Source organism: Anastrepha ludens, chromosome 5 (genome assembly GCF_028408465.1).
Source record: "Anastrepha ludens isolate Willacy chromosome 5, idAnaLude1.1, whole genome shotgun sequence".
In the NCBI taxonomy this organism is placed as follows: Eukaryota; Metazoa; Arthropoda; class Insecta; order Diptera; family Tephritidae; genus Anastrepha; species Anastrepha ludens.
In genome coordinates, this window is record NC_071501.1 from 64,296,989 (window position 1) to 64,323,235 (window position 26,247).

Genomic DNA, 26,247 nt, shown 5'->3' on the forward strand with positions numbered 1-26,247 from the left:
GATTTGTTATAAAAAAAATTTGACAAAAATAGACATCTGCAGAGTTTTTACGAAATAATAAAAAAAGTGTTTTGAAAGGATAATTTAAAAGTATATTTTTTACCAAATTCTTATGGTACCAAACTCGCAATGTTATTTGGGAAGCTGATCTACAGCAATAATAAATTAAGAGAGCAACAACAAAGAAAGCTTTGTAAGTCAAAAGCACAAATATATTATGACCACAGTATACAATGGACAACAACAATTGGAGTTGATGCGTGCCATAGCCTTGAAGGCCCTCATGAGCTCCGGCGGTGATAAGTAAAACCTGACGTTTATTATTTATAAGAAGAAATAAAACAAAATTACTATTCGTTGTTATTCTCTTCCACCTCTTGTAGTTGTTTTTGCTCCGTGCAGAAACCTACTAAATTTATTGTTACCCTAAAGCCGGTGGCCAAGGTACCTAATACGGATCCTTTTATAAGGTTGCAACAAAAACCAAGCAGCTGTACATGCAACAATGAAAACCCTCGAAAGAAACCTACCACAGACCAAATTCAAATGCGCAACAATAATGAAGCTATAAAAGGCAAAACGCTACTGAGTAAGTACATAAATTTATTGTTATTACTTAGTTAGCTTGTTACAAACTCATCCTGAAAGGGAAGGTGCCTGGTGGGCTTAGAAAAATTATCCGAAATTCGAAGAATAAAATAAGTAACGACGCAATGAATTTTGTCAGGACCGAACTTTAAATACCCGCGCACGTTTTAGCTAAATTTAATTGGAGTGAACTGTTAGTTTTTGGAATCTAACGAACTCATAGACATTGAGAGTTGTAGCGGACGTGGTTTTTATCAGATAACAATAATACTTATGTCGGATATAAATCAGTTGGCGGGGAGCAATACGTGTACCAAGTTTTCGCGAGTCGTTAATGAGATGTACGCATTAACGCAAAATTATTCTTGTTTTGTGCTCTAATTTAAATATATAACCTTTTCCTCGAGTTTTTCCTCCGAGCACACGAATGGGCATGTCTAAATCGACTCCTCTCTTGATTCTTATTACTTAGGTGGCGCTACAACTGTATGGCAGTTTTGGCCGAATCGAAAATAGCGCGCCAGCTATTTCTGTCCTCCGCTCGCTGGTGCCAGTTAGAAATCCCGAGCGTTGACAAGTCCTGCAGCACTTGATTCTTCTAATGAAGATTTGGTCTTTCCCTTCCTCGCCTTCCTGTTTGGGGTATCGTTTCGTAAATTCGCCTTGTAAGAGCGTGTTCGTTTATACGAGTAACATGTCCTAGGAGCGTAGCCGCTACATTTTACACACTTAACTATGTTCATGTCCAGCTCGCTGTTCTACCATACACGATACTCCTCCCCAACGGAGAGAGGACCAAAGATCTGACAGAGAATTTTTCTCTCGGAATTTTCAAAAACTTTCTCATCTACTGTTGACATCGTCCATGCGCTATATAGCAGGACGGGAATGATGAGCGACGATAAAAGTGTCAATTTGGTCTTTCGAAAGAGAGCTCCACTTCTCAATTGCCTGCTGAGCTCAAAGTAAGACCTTCCTTTTTAACTTGAGCATTTTTTTATTTCATATATGTATGCATATGACTATATCTATTTTGATTCCTTTATTTTTATTATTATTATAAATGGCTATTTATGTACTGCGACCGGAAAAGATGTATTATATTGTGCATTCATGTAGCCCACTCAAACAGTTCAAGGCTATTAATAAATATATTAACAAATATGTTCATATTAAAGGGGTCTCAGCCAATTCTATTTCTGATGCTGTCAATCTTTTTGCTAAATTTTTTTCTTCGAATTTTATTTCGGGAAATACTGATTTTGACTTTGCTCATAATCTTTATCCTGTTTATTTTAGATACTTCCATCAACTTTGGAAAACTAAATTTGAAAATTGACTAGCGAGAATGTCATTGTTGGCATAAATCAGTCATCCACTAATACCAATGTTGATGGCCTATCGGTTATTCTAATTAAAAGTTGTCCTGCTTTGATTACACTTTTACCGCACATTTTCAACAGGTCACTTTCTGATGGAGTCTTCAGCGACGACTGGAACTCAACTTTAATTACTCCTATCCTTAAAAGCGGCAATAAAAATATAATAATATTGAAAATTATGGGCTGATTTCCAAGCTATCTACAGTTTCGAAAGTATTTAACTATATAGTCAAAGACAAAATATTATCTGCTGTTGAACATTTGTTATGTCCGAATCAATATGGATTTGTTCCGGGCAGATCTATGTTAACGAGTTTAGCTGACCTTACGGATGATTGTTTGGGTACATTTGAATCTATACCGATTTTTCTAACGCTTTTGCCAGGTTAACTCGCCCAATATTAAAGCTAAGCCTGGGGGCTTCGCCCTTCCCTCGCAATTTCTTAAGTGGTCAATTTTCTATTTTAATAATAGGCACTGTGTGGTTCGACTTGATAAGGTATCGCCTTATTATTTTGTTGCGTTCATAAGAATACGCGGTATTTGTTTGGAAACCATTTCATGCAGTCCATATTAATAGATTGGAGTCTGTTCAGAGATCTTTTGTGCCCTTTGCTTTCCGCTCGATGAAATTCATTAATCCCATTCCATCCTATCGTTCTCGTTGCTTATTAATAACTCTAATGTTCTTAGAGTCCAGGCGTATTCTGTCTTTGATATTTGTCCGACCTCAATAGATTGTCCGCATCTGCTCAATAAAATCAGTTTTAATGTTTCTTCTCGTATTTGCCGTTGTAATGAGTAGCTTTTTGTTGGTATGCTAAAACTGTTTATGGAATGAATACTCCTTTTAGAAGGACTTTAGCTCAATTTAAAGCTTATTCTTCTTCCTTAGACTTTGATTTCTCTACTCTAAGTTTACCTTTAAGAAGTTACTTATAAGGCTTTTCTCGTTAGGTCTTTGTTTGTATCTATCTTTCTACCATAATTATCTGCCAGCGTTGTGGTTGTTGTTTTAACAGTAATGGTAGCCCTGTCAGTGTAGGGCATATCACCGGTCGTCTTCGTCTAGCTCATCTAGGGATAGGCCCAGGAAACATGCTGTTTCGACAGGTTGGGTCCAGAGGAAGAGGGGTGTTAGATGAGTCGGTTTTAGGGGGCATGTGAAGAGGTGATTATGTAGGAGTTTAACCTGCTACAGTAGCCAGAACGTAGTTGTGCCAGTGTTACACGAGTCTCACGGGGAAGCTGGAGCTCTTCGTCTGCAATAGGTGGTGGTTGGACTCCGATTACGGCATTCACAGGACGGGAGTTCATGAAGGTGGTGACGGTCTCCCGGTGGATGTCGTTTATTGACCGTCTAAATACTGTCCGGTCCAGTAGGTTGCGGTCAGTTTTGTCCTGGATTTGGTCAGCGTAGTCTAAAAGGTGTCTCCTGTTGTGCCTGGGAGGCGGCTCAGGCTCAAGCAGGTGTCTGCATGGGTGAAACCTGCGGTAACATCCAAGCAGGAACTGCTTGCTGAGAGCTTGTTATGCTCCACTACTGGGAGTGTCTGCCAGCGTCTTATTTGTTGTTTAAATAAGAAGTAAAAAAAGCTGTTATAGGCTTAATTTCTACCAGGAGGCTTGGATTTATAGCCCCGTTAGTGTAAAGTCATTACGTTTTATGTAATTTTCGCATGCCCGTTTCGGCGCTTCAGTACTCGCTTGGGCGTCATTGTTTTTTCTCTCTCGTAGAAAGGTTGTAGAAGCTGTTATTTACCCCACAGAAAGATTCAGGACCTATTAAGAAAGTGTTTGTACCTTTCTTCGCTAAAGTTATCGCCATTTCATTCCCTTCGTGCCTCTCATGTCCCGGTACCCACATCAGAGTATCGAGAATTTTAAAAGATTCCCACATCAACCTTAAGGGGTTATATACCTTGTGGTCCGGTGAAATTAGCGAAAGTTGGGTTTTTTTTAAAGATATGTAGCAATAATTTTATTGTATAAAAGTTTTTATTATTGGATATTACAATGTTTAAAGAAAAAAAAAAGGCTTTGTTTGTGTAAAAATATTTAAAAATGGCGGAGTTATGGCGTTTTCCCCCAAGACCCTTTTTTTGGAAGAGGCTTGCGGTGGACGCGATTCAAGTCCACCAAGTCAACTGAAATCAAAAAATCGAAAAGATTTCATTAGTACAGGGTTATATCTTCTTAGTGAACGATCAATATATTAAATATTTTGATTTTTGTGAAAATAGGAACATGTTTTTAAAAAACTCCACTTCTACAGTCCTAAAATTGGCATTAAAAAATTCATATCTGCAAAATAAAAATTTATACATAAAAAGTTGATCGTTCACTAAGAGGCGACATCAATTACGAACAATTTAAAAAAAAAATTATAAAAATCGGTTGAATACTTTTTTTGCAATCGCGTCCACCGCAAAAGCATTTTTGGAAAAACACGTTTTTGAGATAATCGCGTTTAAAGTTTCAAGCGCCGCATGAGGCCGTACGCTCAGGACGTGACGACGCACAATTTAAAACGCTGTAACTTTCGATCTATTGCTCAGATCTCTATGAAATTTTTGGAAAATGTTCTCAAGGGATTGTACTTTACGATAAAGAAATAAAATTTATTTTGATTTTTTTTGAAAAACACAAGGTATATAACCCCTTAATTGGAATGAGAAGCTATCTAGCGATTTTAGAGCTGCTTAACTGTCAGATAGAATGTTGATATTGGCACCACGCGTGCCTCTACGAAGACATTTTCTAGTACAAAGATCCAAGGCGTGGACCTCCTCCTGAAAAATTCTGAGTGATCACTGAAATTCTTGAAAAACTCTAGTTTCAGTCCAGTGTCGAATGAGTCCAGTGACCGTTTCTAAAGCCACGGTGGGGCAAGTTCGCATTGTTTCCGTTACACTCAGACAGGTATGCCTGTTAAGTGTCATCTGAGTCTTAATTTGATCTACTTTTGGACAACATACCATACTTCATACTTTTACGTACGTTCAACCATTATGTGAACAAAATTCGCATACCAGTGTACAAGTACGGGCGAATATAAATATATAAATACGTCTTATACTATATAAAAATAAGTACATAATTTATTTAGTGTTTTAGTGTTACATTTATGTTATCTAAGTAGTGTACGCACATTTAAATGTTTAGTATAAAATCTGAAAATTATTTAATTTCATAGTTAAATATATATTCGACTCCAATCTTTAAAATATTATTTGAAAATATGAGCCACAAAATATACTACAAGTTTCTATGATGCTATGCTTACATGGTGATATTCCATTGCTTAGTAAATGTGTTTCTATACGGTGACATACTTTTAAGCTGTACTTTCCGTAACTGTTTTAAATAAAATATTATGAATAGTTGACACAAGTAACATAAATTCCCTAAGATAAATACAAAAAACTCTGAAACAAATTTTGTTTTTATTTTTAGCTGATGCTTGAGCAATGGCGATTTTTCTATACATCTTTCGCACTACTATAATTTCAGATAAGCCTTAGCTACAACAACATAAACTACTATTAACTTGGCAATTTTGTACATACATTTTTTATGCATTTATCGTTTGTCTGTAAGGTTAGTTTTTTCAACTAAGCTCTAAATGCGTTGTAGCGCATTTTGTGAAGCTGATAAGTACATTTTCGTTCCCTCAAAAGTTTGCTAGACACCCGGGCCGATATATCTGATGATTAATTAACTAATTAATATGTCTGTCAAACTTAGTAATTGTAATTAAGCTGAAGTCAAGTGAAGTAAAATTAATTAATGTAAAGTAAATAAACCAAATCAGGTTTTGAAAATAGCGGACTCTTAGCAAATTTATCTTTGTCAGGCTGTAACGAAAACGAAATAATTAAAAGACACTTTAAAGTTAGGAACAGTTCAACGGCTCGGTTGGTAAAGCTCACTTTATTGGTTCTTACCCCATCTTACCCATAAGTTGAGTGGCTCTAAAATTTCTTTTAGTATAAAACAATCTAACAATATACCATTGCAAGCGCCCCCTTTCCATTTGTTACTCGTACTCGAAACGTCGTCCCACGATGTCGTAATTCACTTGATTTACATGTACAGACTGCATTCATACATAGTCATATCTCACGTGACGCTATACCCTTGACAATGGCTGTAACTTGTGCGAGGTGTTCGGCATACAAGGGATCCAATTGTGATTTTCATGTTTCATTCATCAATACTCTCACAAACTGGTGACGGTTTGCCAGAGAATATGTGAATACCAAAAATTTTTTGTCAGACCGCAGAGAAAAACCAATGGTCTGTTTATTGTGGTAAGTTCGCTCTCATCCCGATCTGTTTCATTTAATTCGCTCTTCTTTAAACTGGTTCCATGCAGACCAAACTCACACCACTATGCCATTTTGCACGATCAGATTGTTTCTAAATATATATCTGACATACTTCTCTAAAGATATTTGGTTGTAACGCTTTAATCTCTGCTCGAATTCATGAAATATACACATTATTCATTCAGTTTTATTTTAGTTTTTGGATATCGTCTCCAGTAACGAAAGTGTCCTGGAAATAGACATTTGAATTCTCGTAACTTCGGTGTAGTGTTAGCTGCACTTGCAGTGGACTGTGTGCTTTCTTTACGGAAATATTATTCAGTGGTCATCGTGTTCGTTATCATCACCTAAGCGTTTAGATGAAAAGTCTGCAGAGCGTTTGGAAATGAGGAAAATGTATTCTGTACTGGGTAATACATTGTCATCCAGGTTATAATTTTTTCGCAGCTAGTTGAGATCGATGGTTGTTGTAACACTGTAATTTTTTAAGTCAAGCAATTTGATGGAATGCATGCCGAACTTAAATTTGAGTCTTCCTCCTTATTCCTCGTCTATGGGTGTTAGTAAATGCTCTAAAATTTCCGCCTTACGATATCTTTTTTTAAGCCCCGGCATAACTAAGTCGATGTCGCACTCTATTATACCGCCATCAGGCAATAATAAATTTACTGTATTTGGTTCTGTGACAGCTGATTGGATCGGAAGAGATCTCAAAAGTGATATTCTTTTCATCTCCGCTTCTTCAACGTGTCCAAGGCGTTCGAGTATCCCTATCTCGTTTGCAATTAGACTAATTGCCGGTAATTTTATCTCTGTCGGCGTAACATCCTTGGCTTTCCGTGCGGCTTTATCTTGCCTGATCTGTGCTATATAATTATTTATCTCCGCCATAGCATCTTTCATTTTTCTTTTAATAATCTTAAATTTCAGAACTTCAGTCTCGCACTCAATTTCGCTTTTCACCATTAATATCTCTTCAATTTGTTTAACTAACTTTAATATTACATATTCTCGTATCTGCTCCCAATATCCGAGCGTTTGCAGCCTGTTTACACAATAAATATCATTATTTAGTATGAAATCAATTTATGGGACTATTTAACCATTTATTTACCATATTAAGCAGCGCACGGGCCTTCTCGCCTTTGGTCGCATCCCCTAGAATGGAGCTTCACTGAAAAGGATAAAAGTATATGTAATTTAATGCAATAAAAATTATTTATTTATTAAAATAAAATAAAATAAATAGAAGTAAATAACTGATTTTCGCAAAGTTAGGTTAAAAACGCCTAGATTTGAAATCAACTGTGCGCATGAAACAATTAATAGAAAAGGTTTTTTCTAAAAGCGGTCACTGCTTGGCAGGCAATAGTAAACCTCCGAGTACGTTCTGCCACGAAAATGCTCCCTTTAAAAACCATCTGCCGTTCGGAGCCGCCTTAAGACTGCAGGTCCCTCGATTTGTGGAACAACATCAAAACACGCGACACAAAAAGGAGGACTAACCTCACGACCAAAAGCTCCAACTCTTCGATCACATAAATATCACATTATGTAACGCCAACGGGCTGTCTAAACACGTACTCGAGATTAAAGCACTGGTCAATATCCAGAATATCGATATTCTCTTAATACACTGTGAAACAAATTCAGGTTAGCAAAAATTAGGTCCATTCTGAGAGTGGCGAGTGAAAATAGAGGCGAAATTAAAGGACCCGTATCGCGCCGTTTGTTTATGTTAGTTCGAATTTTTTTTTAATCGGCCTTCGAAGTTTGCAGTCAAATGCCGATTTTCAGTATATTGTTTATATGGGTTTTCGGCTACAACTCGTCGACTAATTGATATTTTTTCAATCTGTAAAAGCCAAATTATTGCTAGAGACCTGTACAACAATTACAATTTTTGAAAAAATTAATTTCGAACATTTTTGTGGTACTTATGAAGCAAAATGTTGGAAAAATAATTTTTTTTTTCATGTTTTTTGAAAATATTTTCCACAAAACTAAGTGTTTTTTACTTTTTTTGTGGTCTATAATATGCTTCTCAGTTTCTTTATTGAATTTCATTTGAAAAAAAAATTGTCTTAGTCGATAATTTGCGCTTTAGGCATACAGTCATAATACAAAACTTTCGTTTTTTGAGCTTAATATTAATTTATTTCTCATTTTTTATTTACCAATTTTGTTCAGTGTTGGTTTTGAAGAAACATAGAAAAAGAAAATATAAAAATATGGAAAAAAATATAATTTTGAAATGTTAATAATGAAAAGTTTTAAGTAGAAAAATAAAATAAATTAAATTAATAATTTGGCCAGCTGCCGTTTAGCAGGCGGCTTTGGATCAACATCACTGCTCTCTCTAATGTCTTGGTCATCGTCATCATCATCAGAGAGATCGATTATTTCGTCCAACAGATATTCTGGATTTTCATCTGTGTCTTCCCCTTCTTCCTCTGTTTCCTCGTCTTCCTCTTCTTCAAAGGTGTTTTTATACCACCAACAAATTTCAGCGAGTATCGCATCTGGAGATTTCTTTCCTCTGTACCTGAAACGAAAATAGTTTTCAATCGTTAACATGTTTAAATTGTGCGCTCTGACCAAGATATTAGAAAAATCTAGGAATTCAAAATATGCACACTCTATAGTTACCTTATTTCAAATGGAAGCGCAGTTTGGTGATGACGTTCGCCTTGCTCATCAGATTCAGTTGGCAACTGTTGAGCGAGTTTTTCAAGATGCTGATGCAAGAGATGAATTTTGTATGACATATTAACCCCAATTTCAGCGAAAGCTGCCAACATGTTTGCAACAGATTGCCTGTAGTTTTCTTCGCGTTCTTTACCCCAAAGTCCTTTGATGACTGCTTTCAATGCGAGCCATGCATTTAATTGTCGGTCTGTCAGAACTTGCTCAAAATCTTGACGACGAATAGCAAATTTTATCACGACCGAGCGAAAATTAAAAGACATCAGCTTCGGCTGAGTTTCGAGTCTTAACTGAATCTTTATTTTTGAAATTAGTTCGCATGCAGATTGTTAAATTTTTTAGTTCTCATGCTGTTGTAATTTGAAAGTTTCCACTCTTGAAATAACAAGTTGTAAATAATAAGGTCTACAAGTCGCAAAACGTGCTTAAATGTCGCTATGCCAGTAGATTATGATCATGGCAAGGGCAAGTAGTAAACAATTCGCCGAAATACCTGTACCGGACTATTTGGAGCCCCTCTCCTGTCGGTATGAATATTGTGTGGGTCATAGTATGGGAAATGGAATTTTGTTTTTTTTCAGTTGTCTGCCGACTTTTGCTAAGAGCACTGCGTGCTTCTTTTCTAATACATTATAACTGTTATTTAATCAATAAATATTACATTTAATTAAACTGTTGTTTTATTCATTGAGATTTCAACACAAATGTTTACAAATATTATTTTAATAGCTATTGATTGTTCCTGGAAATTCCCTTTCTTAATTGTATTCTGGGAGTTTCCTTTTCCTTAATTATTTTTGGAACATGCTTTCTTCTCGGAAAATCCCTTTTTTAATCCATACTTAGCATTTCCTTTTCTTTAATTGTTTTTGGAATGTTCCTAATTCTTGAAACTTCCCTTTTTAATTACTTCTACCGAAATCGATATTTATTTAATGGTTTTGGGGATTTTTAATTACTATGTGTTTACCAGGAATTTTGGGTTTTTTTACATTAGTTTTATGTAATGAATGTGTGTATATCGCACAAATTTTCGACTGATACTATATATTTTTTCCATGATATTTATGTGATGGATTGAAAACTATATTTTAGATAAGAAAAAAAGCGAAAAACAATGAGTTGCTTGCCAGATATTAAGAAATAATAAGGAAAACGTTAATTTTTCGAACATTTTGTGACTTTCGTCTAAGTAGCTGCCAAAGTATTTAATCCCGTAATTTTCTTTTCAAATTACATTTATTTAAGAAACTGAGAAGCATATTATAGACCACACAAAATGCAAAAAAGACTTAGTTTTGTTGAAAATATTTTCAAAAAACATAAAAAAAAAATAATTTTTCCAACATTTTGCTTCATAAGTACCACAAAAATTTTCGAAATTAATTTTTTCAAAAATTGTAATTGTTGTACAGGTCTCTAGCTATAATTTGGGTTTTACAGATTGAAAAAATATCAATTAGTCGACGAGTTATAGCCAAAAAACCATATAAACAATTTACTGAAAATCGGCATTAGACTGCAAACTTCGAAGGCCGATTAAAAAAAAATTCGAACTAACATAAACAAACGGCGCGATACGGGTCTTCTAATTTCGCCGCTATTTTCACCCGTCACTCTCAGAATGGACCTAATTTTTGCTAACCTGAATTTGTTCCATAGTGATATCGGAGACCCATTTCACAGAGGAGAGCTATTAATCCCAAATTATAAACTCTCTCTCTATCATACCGACAAAAAAGCACACGCTGGATCAGCTATTCTAGTTAAAATACCACTAAACACAATTTAATTAACTCCTGCTGCACGGAAGCTATCCAAGCCACTAATAATACTATTGAAGACTGGAAAGCCTCAATTATAATCTCAGCAATATATATTACGCCCAAGCATGCAGTTAGATCAGAAAAGTACGAAAAGTTTTTCTCAAACCTATGAAGCAGATTTCTCACTGGAGATGACTTTAGCGCAAAACAAACGTACTGGGGCTCCCGCCTTACAATCCCTACAGGCCGGTAACTTTATGCAGCTGTTAACATATTAAATTTAATTCCCATATCATAGGGTTCCCCCAACGTATTGGCCATCGGATTTGAGAAAAACTCCTGACTTGATAAATTTTTGCGTCGTAAAAGGCATCGCACCTGGTGACAGCAAGTGCAGCAGCTGCTTCGAGCTCTACTCTGATCTTTTTCCCGTAAAGATTGAGCTTGTTACCTCTATAATAACAAAACTGACTGGAATCACTTTCGATATCTAGTATCTTCAATGATACATTTTTCCCAGTATTAAAAGGAAAAACGGATTGCAAGAAAAAAGTGGCAGCAAACTAGACATCTGGCAGATACAAAAAACTTAAATACACTCACAAGACAACTTAAAGAAGCTCATGTTAATGAACGTCTTAACGCTACGGCAGTTTCTGAGTTTTCTGAGAAGGCTGCTAGAAATATAAAACACCTATACTCCAGCTACCTGCCCTTCGAATGGAAAATAATGAATGAGAGCTGCGACATTTGCCTGGAACATAAAAAGAATACTTACCCCACACTCAATAGCCTCTTCACCCGGTACCCTAGAAGACGGTTATTCTGTACTAACTCAAACCTAAATTCTCTTAATTTGAAGTGAAATCTGCCATTAAAAATCTGAACACAAATAAATCTCCCGAATACGATCTTATTACAGCCAAAGAACTCAAAGAGCTCAAAGAAATAGGAGTTACTCTGTATATATTGTATTTATTTAATGCAGTTATACGAACTGGAAATTTTCCCGCTCAATGGAAAGTGATTGAAATTAAAATGATCTTCAAACCTGGCAAAAAACCAGCTTGCTACCGGTCACTTCCAAACTTATGTAATGTCTTATTCTTAAAATATTGTTTCCGAACATCGAAGAACGAAAAATAGCACTATACAATAAGTAAATCGAGTTGTTGAATCCATTCACAATGCATTCGAACAAAAAAAATACTGTTCGGCAGCGTTCCTCGACATTGCCCAAGCTTTCGACAGGGTATGGCACGACGGTTTGCTCTACAAAATTAAACCAACCCTTTGTATAAACTTCCACCTACTTATAAAGTCTTATCTCAATAACCGCATCTTCTTCGTCAAGGCAGGAGATCATCCCTCCGAGCTCTGCGAAAGTTTAGCGGGCATTCCCCACGGAAGCGTAATGGAACCAATATTGTACCTACTCTACACATATGACTTACCCGAAACTGATGTAGTAACTATAAGCACATTTGCTGATGATACTGCTTTACTGGAGAAAATTAAGCCGACTGAAGCAGCTGAAATTTTTAACAAGGCGGTAATATGGGCTGGTTATGAAGACGTTGTTCAAAATTATATGAGTGTGCTAGGACGGTTAAGGGAAAAAGCTGTGCTTCAAGTTTTAGAAAAACAGAAGATACACAAAAAAAAAAAAACAGATGACTGATTTGTTTTTAAATAAAACCATCATATGACTTAATTTTCAATTAATATGTAACGAAAACAGGAATAAAATGTGAATTTAAATGTGAAAAAATATACTTATGTACTTAGTCTCTTTTGGGCATTTCAAAACGTGAACACTTTTGTTAACGTGAACTGCTTTGGTTTGAATTAGTTCACGTTATCGATCGTGCGCTGTATACATACTATATTTACCGTTTTTTACTGTTATTCTATTTTGTTGATTTTTATAAATTACTTCAAAAACTTTGAGAGCAGAAAACATCACTTCACTTTTTATTTTTTTTTTATCTAAACCGAGCGCAAAAATATTTTTAAAATCGTTGACATTTTCTTTTCTTATTTCTGTTTTAGACGCCTTTCGTGTATTAACTAATTCCAAATTCATCTCAATCGATCCGAAATATGATTACGGCAACAATGCTATTCTCTCCCCATCTCACGAAAAGATTCGTCTCACTGGTGGCGGGTGGAATACTTCACAAACTAAAAAAAATCATTCTAAAGCTCTCATAGACCAAAGTAGGTCTCTGAAACAGAGAGAAGAAAAGGTGAAGCAGGAGAAAAACGCAAAAGAGGTTAGTTCTAAAGAAAGTCTAAGGTCAGCAGTGTGTCAAAATGAGCGAATTTATCGTATACTGCAGCACAGTTGTTTTGAGAAAAATTCATCCAAAACGCCTCTAAAATGTCGCATTGTTTGCCTAGGAGAAAGCAAAAGTATAGAAAACAAAAAAGAACCAAAGAAAGAACATAAAAAGGCTTCTAAAAAACCGTTAAAAAATCGTGAGCAATTAAAAAGAGAGTTGGAAAGTGACCCAGAAGAGATGGCGCTACAGCCGCCACCACTAATTCCCCCAGTCGCAAGACCACCACCAATACGCCAGGAAAAAGCGGTTGGTACAAGTGATGAATCTGGTACAGCTGCACAGCAACAAATCACATTTGATGTGTTGCAAAGGGACCCGCTAAAGTATTTTGCCGAAACGTGCCCTGGTGTAAAGCAAACGGAAGGAGAAAAAATAGAGAAGTCACCATGCCCTCTAGACATGGTTCCATTTCCTGGCATTCGGAAACCAGAAACTATCGAGAAAGCTCCACCACCCGCTGCGCCGCCGGAACTAGCAGGCCAGTTGCAACCTGAACTTTCTCATCAAATAGCGAAGGAGGAGCGATTGCCTTGCCACGAAAAAGAGGTTCACAAATCGCACGAACCGGTCACACCACGAAAGCCGCCAGATATATCTAACGAAATTATTGTACAACAGTGTCATCGCATTCAGAATTTGGAGTTACAGGTAAACGAATTGAGGCGCGAACTCGGCAGGATGAAGACAGAAATCATACCACCTGACGATATGTTACGCTGTACTGCGCTTACATCGAAATTACGCGAGCTTACGGCTTTGCTCGCTGATCTAAAGAATCATCATGCAGAAGCGATAGCTACAGTGATTATGCCACGAAAGCAATTACCACAAAGTACGGAATGTAAAGCACTAACTCAAACACCGGCAATCCCACAAATGAAAGTGGAGACTGTACAAACCTACTTCCCTGCTGACCACAAAGATCAACACTCACAAACAAATGCCAGCTTTGGTTGCCATCCCTTCGTTGACACACAAAGTTCCCCACCCTCAAACGCATCTGCGACTCCTAAAAACACGTCTAGCGAGCCGGCAAGTAGCCACTCTAGCTCGATAGCTAGTTCTAGTCTACCCTGTCGACATGGCATAGGTGAGATGCAACTGGCAGAGTCGCCCAGTTTTTGCCCACACTGTCAGCGATGCGAACATCCACCATGCGTCTACGTCCAGCGGAATCTACATGACGAAATCATGCGGCTTTTACATTATCACAGATCTTGCGATGCATTGTTGTCAGTGCTGCTTCAACCGAATAATTTATATCATATAAATATTTCGGTAATCGGAACTGGTGAGCCCTTAGGTTGCATTTATGCCTCGGAGCATGCCATTAATGAGGCCGTCGCAACAGAGGTCTTCAGTAGATTCCTAACGTTTTTTATAGTGGATGCGCACATTTCGGTACAGCAAAAGGACAAAATTCTAGCTCATACCTTCGAATTCTTCAAGAACTAATCAAGAAATTTATACTTGAAAACTCATATCATGTATTGAATTTGGACTTACGGTTAGTGAGATTTCCGTCGTGGTTAGTAGTTTGTAAAATGTGGAGCCTCTTTGTTGGTTTTGTTTTAGTAAAGGTAAAATGATTCGGTAGCCTTTTATTTATTTTTATTTTTTACTATTATAAAGCACAAACACACGTCACTTATCGAACTGTTGTAACCACACAATTAGCACTTAACAGTTAGCTGTGCGCTATTGCCTAATTTGTAAAATCTGTGAGTAATAAAATTTTCCAATACAAATACAATTTATTAAGGTACTGCTTTGGAATATTTGATATTAATAACCCCTAGAGAGATTCGAGAAACTTTGAAAAGTGTCGACAAAGCAGAGCGTCCAGCAGTTAACATTTTTTCGCATGTTGCGAGATATTATACTTTGAGTTAATTGGAAATTGAGTAAATTTGAAAGGTGTCTCACTAATTGTTATGCAGCAGCAAAATAAAGGCTGAGCTACTGAAACTTTCAACTACTCTCATCGAGTTATAAGAACCATTCGAGTTAGTAATATTGGCTGTATTAACTTAGACACTTGCTTGTAATAGAAGGCCTACGAACATATATAGGTACATGCGTATGTACATGTATGTATTCTTCAGGGTGCCTCACAAAAATCTTGAGTTTTCCACTAGTGCCATAAAATGTATATATATATATCTTAGGACTTCTGCCGCAATATTTTAGAAAAATATAAAGTTTTGCGTAAACTGGACTGATTTGAAAATAGCTCCAAGAACCGAGTTTACCTTAAATAAAATTTGTCTAAAAAAATGTCCAAAAAGTTAACTCAACTAATACAAAAGTTCAGGCATTGAGTAAGTGGTAATTATATACATATATGTATAAATATAATTGACGCTTACATCCGTTTTGGGTGTTGGCCGAGTTCCTCCTTCTATTTGTGTTGTGCTTGATGTTGTTCCACAAATGGAGGAACCTCAAGTTTTAAGCCGACTCCGAACGGTAAATAGTTTTTTATAAGCGCCCGTTTCACGGCATAAACACACTCGGAGGTTTGCCATTGCCTGTCGGGGAGCGACTGCTATAAGAAAAATTTTGGTGTTTCATGCACCGAGATTTGAACCTATACTTCTCCAAATGGTAGTCACGCATCAGCCCATTCGGCTACGGCGCATACCATACTCATATACATCACGAAATTAAATAATCTGTAAGCTGTAAGTTCAATCATAAGAACTTTTTGGAAGTAAACAAATTTTTTTTTATGTAAATTGGCATTTTGTGCACCTTTGCTCTTACACCGGTTTGAAATTTGCAGTTTATAGTCGGAGACTACAAACTGAAAAATTTATAAAAAAAATTGTTTAGACAAACTCAGCTGCTATGTCTTCTTCTACTATTTTTTGCAAGTGGTGGATAATTTTCCGCTCGTTAACTTCATTCTCGTTCGGGAGAGAATATTCACTTGTGTTTTTCATTTGGATTGATGGCTAATTTTGTTATCGAATACAAGTAACGCGACATGAAACTCCCACATACTCGTATTTCAGCTGATCGAGTTTTTCCATGATCCCGTAGACAGGCCAAGTTTATAAAGCCGAATTATGCAAGGACGAACAGGTGGTACGCGAAAAATTCAGTCTATCCACAACATGTTCTTACAGAATATATTAAATATTTTTTTGCAATAATAAGACTGCACAAATCAGCTAATTTAATTTAAGATAATCACAAAAGACGACTTTGACAGTGAAAAATCGAGAACGCTAAAATTAGAGATTGAGTTTAATTCATCGATAGCTCCGGAAAAGGGATCACCCTGAGTGTAATTTGTTTTATCATTGTCCCTATAAAATGTATAGGAAAACCAGAAGATGTTTGGATAATATAAAAATTAATATGTTCCAGAAGGTCAAGCAAGCAACAAAATACGAAGGGCCGGCCTTCAAAGTTTTAAGACTAATAAGTATAAGCGATCACTCTGGGAAGGGAACGGGCATAAAGAGCAAACCGAATGCGTTCAATCCTGTCTTTCTTAAATTGGCGGAACGCACGCGAAATACAGGCAGCCTACTTCAAATCGGAGCGGATTTATATAAAAGAAATTATTAAAGACGATATTTAAAATTTAAAATAATGTTAATGGTAATTAAATAGAAAGTAAGAACTCTAAAAAGATTCTAAATGAATGATTTCTAGTACGTTATACGAAACTGAGCCTTTGATTTCATCTGATCTATAGAAAAATGCTGTGCATGATGAAAGAAAACTATGCCGAACTACGACCAAGTTCAAGGTGCTTACACCCTTTATTAGGTGTTTGGGCAACTTCTTCGGGAATGTTCTACATCTGCAAGTGCTACCAGCACATAGGTGTATCGCTAAGCGCTATGCACTTACATATAGCTATGTGTTCAAAGGTTCTTTCAAAGGTGACGCCTAGATCTCAGCAGTAAATATCTCCTAGGCGGTACTTTTTTTGTATGCCGTCTTTGAGGTACAATTTTACACAAACTTACAAAATTATTGAAACTGATTATGAAAATGGTCGACCTATAAAAACAACATAACGCATAATTTCTGATTGTTTGTTGTAACATGGCCCTCACGTTAAACAAAAAGAGAAGCAAATGCATCCACAACGAGTCACTGTTTGGTGCGGTTTTTGGTCTGGCGGCATCATCGGGCCATTTTTTTCGAAAATAAGCGAGGAGCCGCGGTTACAGTAAATGGCGAAGGTTACCGTGACATGCTCAACGAGTTGTTGCCAAAAATTGAAGAGGATGACATGGACGACATTTGGTTTCAACAGGACGGTGCAACTTGTCACACTGCCAAAGTTGCACTCGAACTTTTGGCTACCGCTTTTGAAAACCGAATAATCAGCCGAAATTCCGATATCAATTGGCTGCCTCGGAGCTGTGATTTAAGCCCGCTGGACTATTTTTTGTGGGGAGCTGTTAAGGACAAATGCTATGCGAACCATCCAGAGACGATTGATGTTTTAAGACACGAAATCGAAGTTGCCATTCATGAAATTGGAGCCCAAACAATCGAAAATGTGCTTAAAAATTGGGTTGATCGAATGGCCTACTGTAAGCCAGTCGTGGCAGTCATTTGAACGATATTATTTTTCATTCATAAATGACAATGTACAAACTTCAAAATAAAAAAAGGTTTGAAAAAATATTGATTGGTTGTTTTTTTTTATAGCCGATTCAAAAAGAAAATTTTACATGACCCACCCTATACTTCCAACACAAATAACATAGAAAGTGTAGAAGATTCAGACGAAGAACAGATCTTAAATTCCGAACTCAGCTTGCCGGAAGTTCACTGCTATTAGCAAAGTTTAAAAAGAGGTAGAAATACCTTAACTAGTTGCGGCTTTAGATAGATGCCAGTTAAGCATTAGAGACTCCGTTTACGTTAATGTGGTAGAAGCGGTGATTTCCCTGAGTAGCGATGATTTCCCTATTAACAAATCCTCGATTCAGTGAATCCGTCGAATCCGTTATGAACCTAGAAAACCAAGTGCTGAAGTAATAAAAGCCGACTTCACAGGATGGAAAACTATTACCCGGGTTGGAAGTAAGCAGCTCGAAAGAGGAAAATTTGCCAGTTATTGCTTCGTTTGGCGATAGGAAAGAGCTTCTTGCAGTGCTAAACTAGAGTCCCAACAGCTCTCTTTGACTGGAGCCTTAACCATAAAGTACAAATAATGTGCTGCGACACAACTGCTTCCAATACTGGCCGTTTCAACTGAGTTTGTGCTATTTTGGAGCAAACTTTAGGGAGAATTGCTGGTTTTCGCCTGTCGTCATTATGTTTATGAATTGGTCCTAAAAACTGTCTTTTAAACCAAGATTGGGCAAGTAACTAGTAGCCCAGATAGTCGGATGTTCAAAAAATCAGGGAAAATTGGAAAAATATCGATTCTAGTAACACAGAACCATCTCTTAATTTCATAAAAGTACGTGTCGTCGAGCCAGTATTTTATAAGACAGAATTCGACAAAGGTTTTGTAAGAGATGATTACCGCGAATTCGTCGAACTACGCGTTATATTTTTGGGAGGATACACAGAGTAAAATTCAAAACTAAGGTCCTCGGTGCTATGCGCCAGGCATGTGGGATGGCGAGAGCGATCTATTCTTGGAAAATATCTTCACTTCAGTCACAATGCAGAATGGCTGCGAAGGGCAAAAAAGCTCTATAAGATGTTTGCTTATTTATCGTAATGTTGTAAGTTAAAGCATGGCTCGAATGCACTGTAGCGATCAAAGCATCTAACCAAGATTTGGGCTTCCTGAAGATATCGAAAGAGTACGAAAAAGTAAATGCAACAATTTCTAAAGCTTCTATAAGCAAGTTCAGTCATCACTTACGGTATTTATGTGAAGATACAGTCATTCTATCACTATTTGATGATGAAGTTTAAAACCAAACTAAAAAGAAAATTAGTGCCAACTTAACAGGGACAAAACCTCATGTTAGCAAACGTTATGACCCGTCGAAGGAAGAACTGACTCAAAATGGAAATTGGATCATTTCGTATCGCAGAAGAGCAAACAATTTCTATTACGACTGCAGATCGACGATTGTTTTCTAAAGGAAGATATATCTCCTTGGGATAATAATGCTGATTTTGTGGAAGCTGAAAGAAAAATAAGTCATTTGAGAGTAATTTAATGCAAAATTTTAACGGCCCTATCACTGAAGAAGAACACGAACAGTTCTTGGTGCGCTGTGTCCAGGATCATAGAAAATGAATCTGGACTGTAAAAAAACTGTTCTAAAAAGAAAGTGCCCTGACTGATTGTTATTACCGTATGTTTTTAATTAAATATTAATGTTCATTTCATTTAATTTTTACTTTCATTCACGTAATTTATTGCATTTATAGTGGTTTTATACCAGACCGAAATATCAGGACCAAACACGATTTTTACTAAACTTTGATGCTCGGTCGACACTGGTTGCAATTATGCTAAAAAGGTGAAATTCTACATTTGAGCATCTTATGGCAGTATTATAAAAGTAGGTACAATTAATTTTTGGACTGGAATGAAAGTATTTCGAAATTAGAAAAAAACATTTTTTGGCATATAAGGGACACCCCCTATGAATATGTATGTATCATAGATCAACCTTTTGAAATTTGGAAAAGCGTGTAAAATTTTGTGTCGAAGCAGAAGGCGAATTTATTGATTTCTATTTATTTCACAAAATTTTGTCTAATTTGTAAAAAGTTCGGTTTGTTTGAAATGGAAGATATATGAACATACATATGCATATTTTAGATTCCGGTCCAAAAATTAATTGTGCCTTCTTTGTGAATACCGTTTCTGGAAAGCCGTACTTTAATTTTAATGATTTTAACTCTGACTTTTTTATCTATTAATTCGAGAGAAAAACAGCAATATTTTACCTTTTATGATCAAATTCGGAGGATGCGGAGTGAGTGTTTCGTGACAACTTCCTTTGTGCAGTAAAAACCACTTAACACTTACAAATTATTTGTTTATATCATTTGGAAAAGTTTAATTTAACCGAAAAACTTTCATACGAAGTATTTCTAAATTCTACAGTTTGACTTAAAAGATAAATAGCATTTTTATGAAATACTCTGTTTTACTGCGGTATACAAATACGGTAATGCTAATAAATAAATGTTTCATTAATACAGCCTTGAAAAAACTGTTCTTAAAAAATGGATATATTTCGTAATGATGCACATTAACTTTCAAAAGTGTTGCTTTTTATTGAGCGTAACCAGTTGGGCACTGCATTTGATCACTTTATTAATATCTAATTATATTTAAACAATAAAAATTGTAGTTTTTCTATATTACTAAATGCGTGAAATATTCCTTTTTTGTGGTTTCTTTTGTGTTTGTAAGTTAGGCGTTGCTTATTTCTCTTCTGTAGAGCAAAAAACACGAATAGAAGTACTGCGAAAAATGTGAATGTGATAAACAGATTTGATGCTTGTTGTTGTTTTATTCTCTTTAGTTCGCCCGCCTATCAGCAGAGTGAGAAATACAACAAGGAACTAAGGAACAACAACATAAGTAGTTTTATTACTTCAGGGGAAAAATGAGAAATGTAAGAAAATAGAGGAACATTCGAAGTGCCAAATCCGTTGTTGTTTCTCCCGTTACCTTATATTCGCTCATCTCTGTATGTTGGAAAAACGACGTCTACGGTAAATCCGTCAGCGAGCGGTAAAGTGTATTATTAACTGCGATGCTACTCCTACTTAGTATAAAAGCAGTGACCGGCATGTGGCAGTTTTTAATACAAGAGTGACAGTTGAAACACCAACCGAATCAGCCAAACTACGCTAAGGAACCAAGCTAAGACAATAAGCTTGCACGTGCCAATCTTGTAAAATCTACCATCAATCGCCATCCATTACCTCTCATGGAAAACGAAAGCAACCAAGAAGATAACGCAGCTGTAATATCAAAATCTGCATCCACATTCACTGGTCCCTGTAGCCTTTCGTGGTTGTTGATTAGGAACGATCACGTTGCGGCGGCCAAACATGGCAGGTACACTATAATACACGCTATGCAAGTAACAAGTCATGCTCCAAACGATATTTATGTCGGCACAATTGTAAATTTTAATATTCGTGATGATAAGGTTACGGGTGAAGTATTATCAGGAGCGGATGAAATGCATCTGGTCAACGACGATATGAAGGAATGGGTAGAGATGGATCGAGCAAGTAATTATTTACTAGTGCAATACCGACCAGCACCAGATCATTTGGTGCACAGAATTTTGAGCCAAGGCGATGTGACTCCGGTGACGTTGGGAGAGTCGAAAATAAGCAACAAGGATGTTTTTGTTAGGGATGGCACGAAAATGTGTCAGGCCCTTGTGTTGACGAAGAACTTCAGCTTGGACGCAATAGAGAATGAATTATGTAAACTAAAAACAAAAGCAAACGAAGCGATACGTACCAGCTTTATACATGTATAAGCTCATCAATTAAGACAGAATTGAACGATAACATACTAACACTAATATTATTTTTCTTACAGAACACCCCCCTTGAAGACGCCACGAAGGATCCAGATGACAATCTGTGGGTTCTTCTACAGTATAGCTATACTCTATCTGACTGTATTTATACCATTGTGAGATACTCTGATACCGAAAATCCACCCTCTAACATGTACCCAAGCGTGCAGACGTATCTGAATTTGAATTTAACGATGATTCAAGCAATGATTTTGCACAAATCACAAAATCCTTTGGACTTGATGAAGGCAATGAATATGCTAGCGAATTCCTGCCAGATATCGATTTATCCACAATCTCGGGATTTAGACTTCCGCAATGCAGATCTGGTCAAAGTATGTAGTGAATAGATTAGTATTTAGACATAGGTGGTGTGATAGAGAGACATAATTTTATTTATAATTATTTGTAGAAACCAAGTGCCCATAAGTGCAAGAACCTTGAAGTTAATTGAGAATGTCCGCCGTATTTAATGTTTTCCCAAAATGATACCAATTACTTTTATTACTTTCTTAATCTGTCCATTTTTAGTACGAGCACCCCAACTTACATCCACGCCCAACATACACTTTTGGTAAGGTCTCCAAATCGGACATAGCCAAGTGTGGCATGGTAAAGAAATTAATAGAAAAAGAAGCCATTGTGATTTACGAACTACTAGAAAGAATGGAGACAACCGAAGAAGAAATGGATCGTGTGTTGAGGCAACTAACCCGATTGCGGCATCGTGTTGGAATCTAATTAAATATACTCGTACATGTTTTTGTAGTTGTTATATATATGTTAGTATGTATTAGTTTGAAACGACGAGCTGTTACTTGAAAAGTGATGTGAACTCATTTGTCTAGTGATGTATGTATGTTCTTATTTATTAAGACTAATTGAATTATAATTTTAATAAACTAAAATTTTTTAAATTCATTTAATTTTCATGTTGTTATTTTACGATGCTGGTCAATTCATCTCGAACTATGAGTATCGGAAGTTGTTCGCGGATGGCGCAAAGTTAGTTGTCAGGTTCAGTTTCTAACGAACTAAATGCTTTCAATACTTTTGCTTTGGATACAAACTAGAGAACAAGAAAAAGAAATCATACTGTTTGTTTTTTTTTAAATTCAAAAATGTATATGAAAGAGTGCAACAAATTATGCATTCGCCAAAACTGCACTTCTTATCAGAAAAAGAGTATTCGAAAACGCCAAAGTCAAAATTGCAAATTCCACTGCTGCTACTATTCAATGTGCCTATGTAAGACGCATTAACAATATAGGAAACTGATATTTTGAAATACCATACTTTTTATTGGGTTGGCAACTAAGTATTTCCGGTTTTTTTTAGAAAATTAAAGAAAATTTTTTCATGGAACTAAATAACTTTATTCTGTACTGTATTGCCCATTTTGATCAATGACCTTTTGCCACCTTTAAGGCAGCATCATAATCCCCCTTTCATAAAACTTCTGGTTTTTATTAGCAAAAAACTGAATCAGGTAAGATTTGACATCATCATCATTATTGAAATTTTTACCATTCAAGAAGTTTTGTAAAGATCGAAACAAAAAGTAATCAGATCGTGCAAAGACATGACCATATGGTAGATGTGGCAAAACATCCCAACCAAGCTCCAATAGTTTTTGCCGAGTGGCCAAAGATGTGTGTGGCCTTATATCTGTCAATTCGGGTCACTTTTCTTCAACCGCATTGTTTAATTTCGTTAGTTGTTCAATGTAGACATCGTTGATGAATTGATCGTTTGGTGCGGTGGTAAGAGTTCGAAGTAGACAATTCCTTTGTAATCCCACCAAACTGATAACAAAACCTTTTTTTTTTTGATGAGTATCAATTTTTAAAGTTGTTTGAGTTGGTTCACCTGGCCTGTTCTACAATCTTTTCCGCTTTCATCGCCAGTTATCAGTCGTTTTAAAAATGGATCATTCTTGAGCAAATCGCAGCTGTTAATGCGTTGCGTTAAATGCGTTTCTTTTAGTTCGTGAGGAACCCATGTATCGAGTTTTTCAACACAGCCAAGTTGTTTTAAGTGATTTTCAATGCATGTATGTGGTACATGAAGATTCTCTGCAACCTCACGTGTTGTACTGTGACGATCCGAATCGATTATTGCTTTGATTAGGGCATCATCAACTTCAACTGGACGACCAGAGCGTTTTTCATCTTTGAGTGAAAAAACACGAGAATGAAATTTGGCAAATCTAATTTGGCACTACCGTTCTATTAAGGTTTCGTCACCATGAACAGCACGTAATTTTTTATGTGCTTGCGAAGCGGTTTTCCCTTCACGGAAATAAAATATGACGAAAATGTTCCTTTTGATTTTCCATTTTTCAACGAACGCCAAACGAAAACTACGCAACCGATCAAAAAACTCTTTTTACTGATTGATAGCTGAATTAACAAAATGTTTTTTACATTTGTACTACGTCTGCAGAGCTAAAAATTGAACTGGATTCATCTATGAGTGAAATCCACAATTATATAAATACTTAGTTGACAACCCAATATTTTATTATTACCAACGTGGCAGCGCCGTTTGTAATTTCTACAAATTATGAAAGTTCAGAAATGCCTGTATCTATCGAAAAAAAAAAAAAATTTAAACAGCCGTTTGTTTTTTAATATAGAAAACTTTAAACAAATAATGTAATTTAATGAAAAAAATAATTTAATTAAAATAAAAATATTTAAAAATAAAAGTAAATAAATAGTCAAAACTAATGCTACTATTCTTAAACTCAATAAAACTTCATTCAAATAAAACTTTTTGTAATTAATTATATAAAACTGAAAGTAGCACATATTCATAAAAATAGTTTTATGCTGTGAATAAGAACCCATATATCCCAAGAAATACAAAATGTGGTTGACAGTAGTGGATGTTTGTAGGTAAGCTGGTACTTACTTGGGTATCAAATTACCTAACGATTTCGGGTTTTTGTGCCCCAAGCTGTGACCCGATCCAAAAAATTTTAACATACACTTGCTCAAACTTTAATCTAAAAATCGAATTTTAAAATTCTTAGTGCACAGGAATTAAAGAATCTCAGTTTGAAATTAACATGTTTGTGTAAGTTTGGGAAATAAGTTTATTAATAGCATTTTATCATGCGGCCAGTTAATTAATTTAATATGTATCCGTGGCGTTTTTGGTCAAAGTAACTCCACATTTAGAGTTTACACCAATTCCAAATGGCTGCTCAGAAATCTGTAGTGTGTGAGTTAGTGGGGAGATGGAAGAGTTTTTCTATAACGTGGCAGAACAGACATTTTTTAAGTTAGAATTCCATAAAATATTAATTGATATATGTGCTGAGAAAAGCATGGTTGATTTATTTGAAGAACAAAAATCTTAAAGGTCTTAATTTCATGAACTATGATTTTAATAATTGATAATTAATAAACTAAATAATTAATACATTTTTTATTTTGATTCTTTTTTTAAGTTTTGTATATATATAAATGCACCGAACTTACACTCCAGTAGGAACCCGAAAATTCTTGTGATGTAGTGAAGCCCTGCAAATGAAAACTGAGACTGTACAAACCTACTTCCCTGCTGATCACAAAGCTAAACACTCACAAATAAGTGCCAGCTTTGGTTGCCGTCCCTTCGTTGACACACAAAGTTCCCCACCCTCAAACGCATCTGCGACTCCTAAAAACACGTCTAGCGAGCCGGCAAGTAGCCACTCTAGCTCGATAGCTAGTTCTAGTCTACCCTGTCGACATGGCATAGGTGAGATGCAACTGGCAGAGTCGCCCAGTTTTTGCCCACACTGTCAGCGATGCGAACCTCCACGTTGCGTTGAGCGGAATCTACATGGCGAAATCATGCGGCTTTTACATTATCACAGATCTTGCGATGCATTGTTGTCAGTGCTGCTTCAACCGAATAATTTATATCATATAAATATTTCGGTAATCGGAACTGGTGAGCCCTTAGGTTGCATTTATGCCTCGGAGCATGCCATTAATGAGGCCGTCGCAACAGAGGTCTTCAGTAGATTCCTAACGTTTTTTATAGTGGATGCGCACATTTCGGTACAGCAAAAGGACAAAATTCTAGCTCATACCTTCGAATTCTTCAAGAACTAATCAAGAAATTTATACTTGAAAACTCATATCATGTATTGAATTTGGACTTACGGTTAGTGAGATTTCCGTCGTGGTTAGTAGCTTGTAAAATGTGGAGCCTCTTTGTTGGTTTTGTTTTAGTAAAGGTAAAATGATTCCGTAGCCTTTTATTTATTTTTATTTTTTACTATTATAAAGCACAAAAAACACGTCACTTATCGAACTGTTGTAACCACACAATTAGCACTTAACAGTTAGATGTGCACTATTGCCTAATTTGTAAAATCTGTGAGTAATAAAATTTTCCAATACAAATACAATTTATTAAGGTACTGCTTTGGAATATTTGATATTAATAACCCCTAGAGAGATTTGAGAAACTTTGAAAAGTGTCGACAAAGCAGAGCGTCCAGCAGTTAACATTTTTTCGCATGTTGCGAGAGAATTTGAGTTAATTGGAAATTGAGTAGATTTGAAAGGTGTCTCACTAATTGCTATTACAGCAGCAAAATAAAGCCTCGCAAATTTTTAGTATTCTTA

General features: G+C 36.1%; 3 protein-coding genes across 6 annotated transcripts; 2 read left to right on the forward strand and 1 right to left on the reverse strand.

The window, feature by feature from the left end:
• LOC128862738 (uncharacterized) lies at positions 1-14,871 on the forward strand. Its single transcript, XM_054101434.1, has 3 exons — positions 1-303; positions 384-589; positions 12,826-14,871. Exons 1-3 carry the CDS (start codon positions 218-220, stop codon positions 14,571-14,573), a joined length of 2,040 nt encoding a protein of 679 aa, XP_053957409.1. The 5' UTR covers positions 1-217; the 3' UTR covers positions 14,574-14,871.
• LOC128862737 (uncharacterized) lies at positions 5,044-26,247 on the reverse strand. 3 transcript variants are annotated; one of them, XM_054101433.1, is made up of 3 exons: positions 25,780-26,247; positions 7,416-7,475; positions 5,044-7,346 (listed from the first exon to the last, which is right to left on the reverse strand). In XM_054101433.1, exons 2-3 carry the CDS (start codon positions 7,454-7,456, stop codon positions 6,842-6,844), a joined length of 546 nt encoding a protein of 181 aa, XP_053957408.1. In that variant the 5' UTR covers positions 7,457-7,475; positions 25,780-26,247; the 3' UTR covers positions 5,044-6,841. The 3 variants fall into 3 exon arrangements, with proteins under 3 accessions (XP_053957408.1, XP_053957407.1, XP_053957406.1); XM_054101432.1 differs by lacking the exon at positions 25,780-26,247 and adding an exon at positions 20,016-20,479; XM_054101431.1 differs by lacking the exon at positions 25,780-26,247 and adding an exon at positions 14,625-14,717.
• Positions 20,864-22,545, forward strand: LOC128862736 (early boundary activity protein 3). Of its 2 annotated transcripts, XM_054101430.1 has the most exons (4): positions 21,051-21,141; positions 21,236-21,571; positions 21,640-21,954; positions 22,151-22,545. In XM_054101430.1, the coding sequence occupies exons 2-4, from the start codon at positions 21,269-21,271 to the stop codon at positions 22,358-22,360; spliced, it is 828 nt and encodes a 275-aa protein (XP_053957405.1). In that variant the 5' UTR covers positions 21,051-21,141; positions 21,236-21,268; the 3' UTR covers positions 22,361-22,545. The 2 variants fall into 2 exon arrangements, with proteins under 2 accessions (XP_053957404.1, XP_053957405.1); XM_054101429.1 differs by having other exon boundaries at positions 20,864-21,571.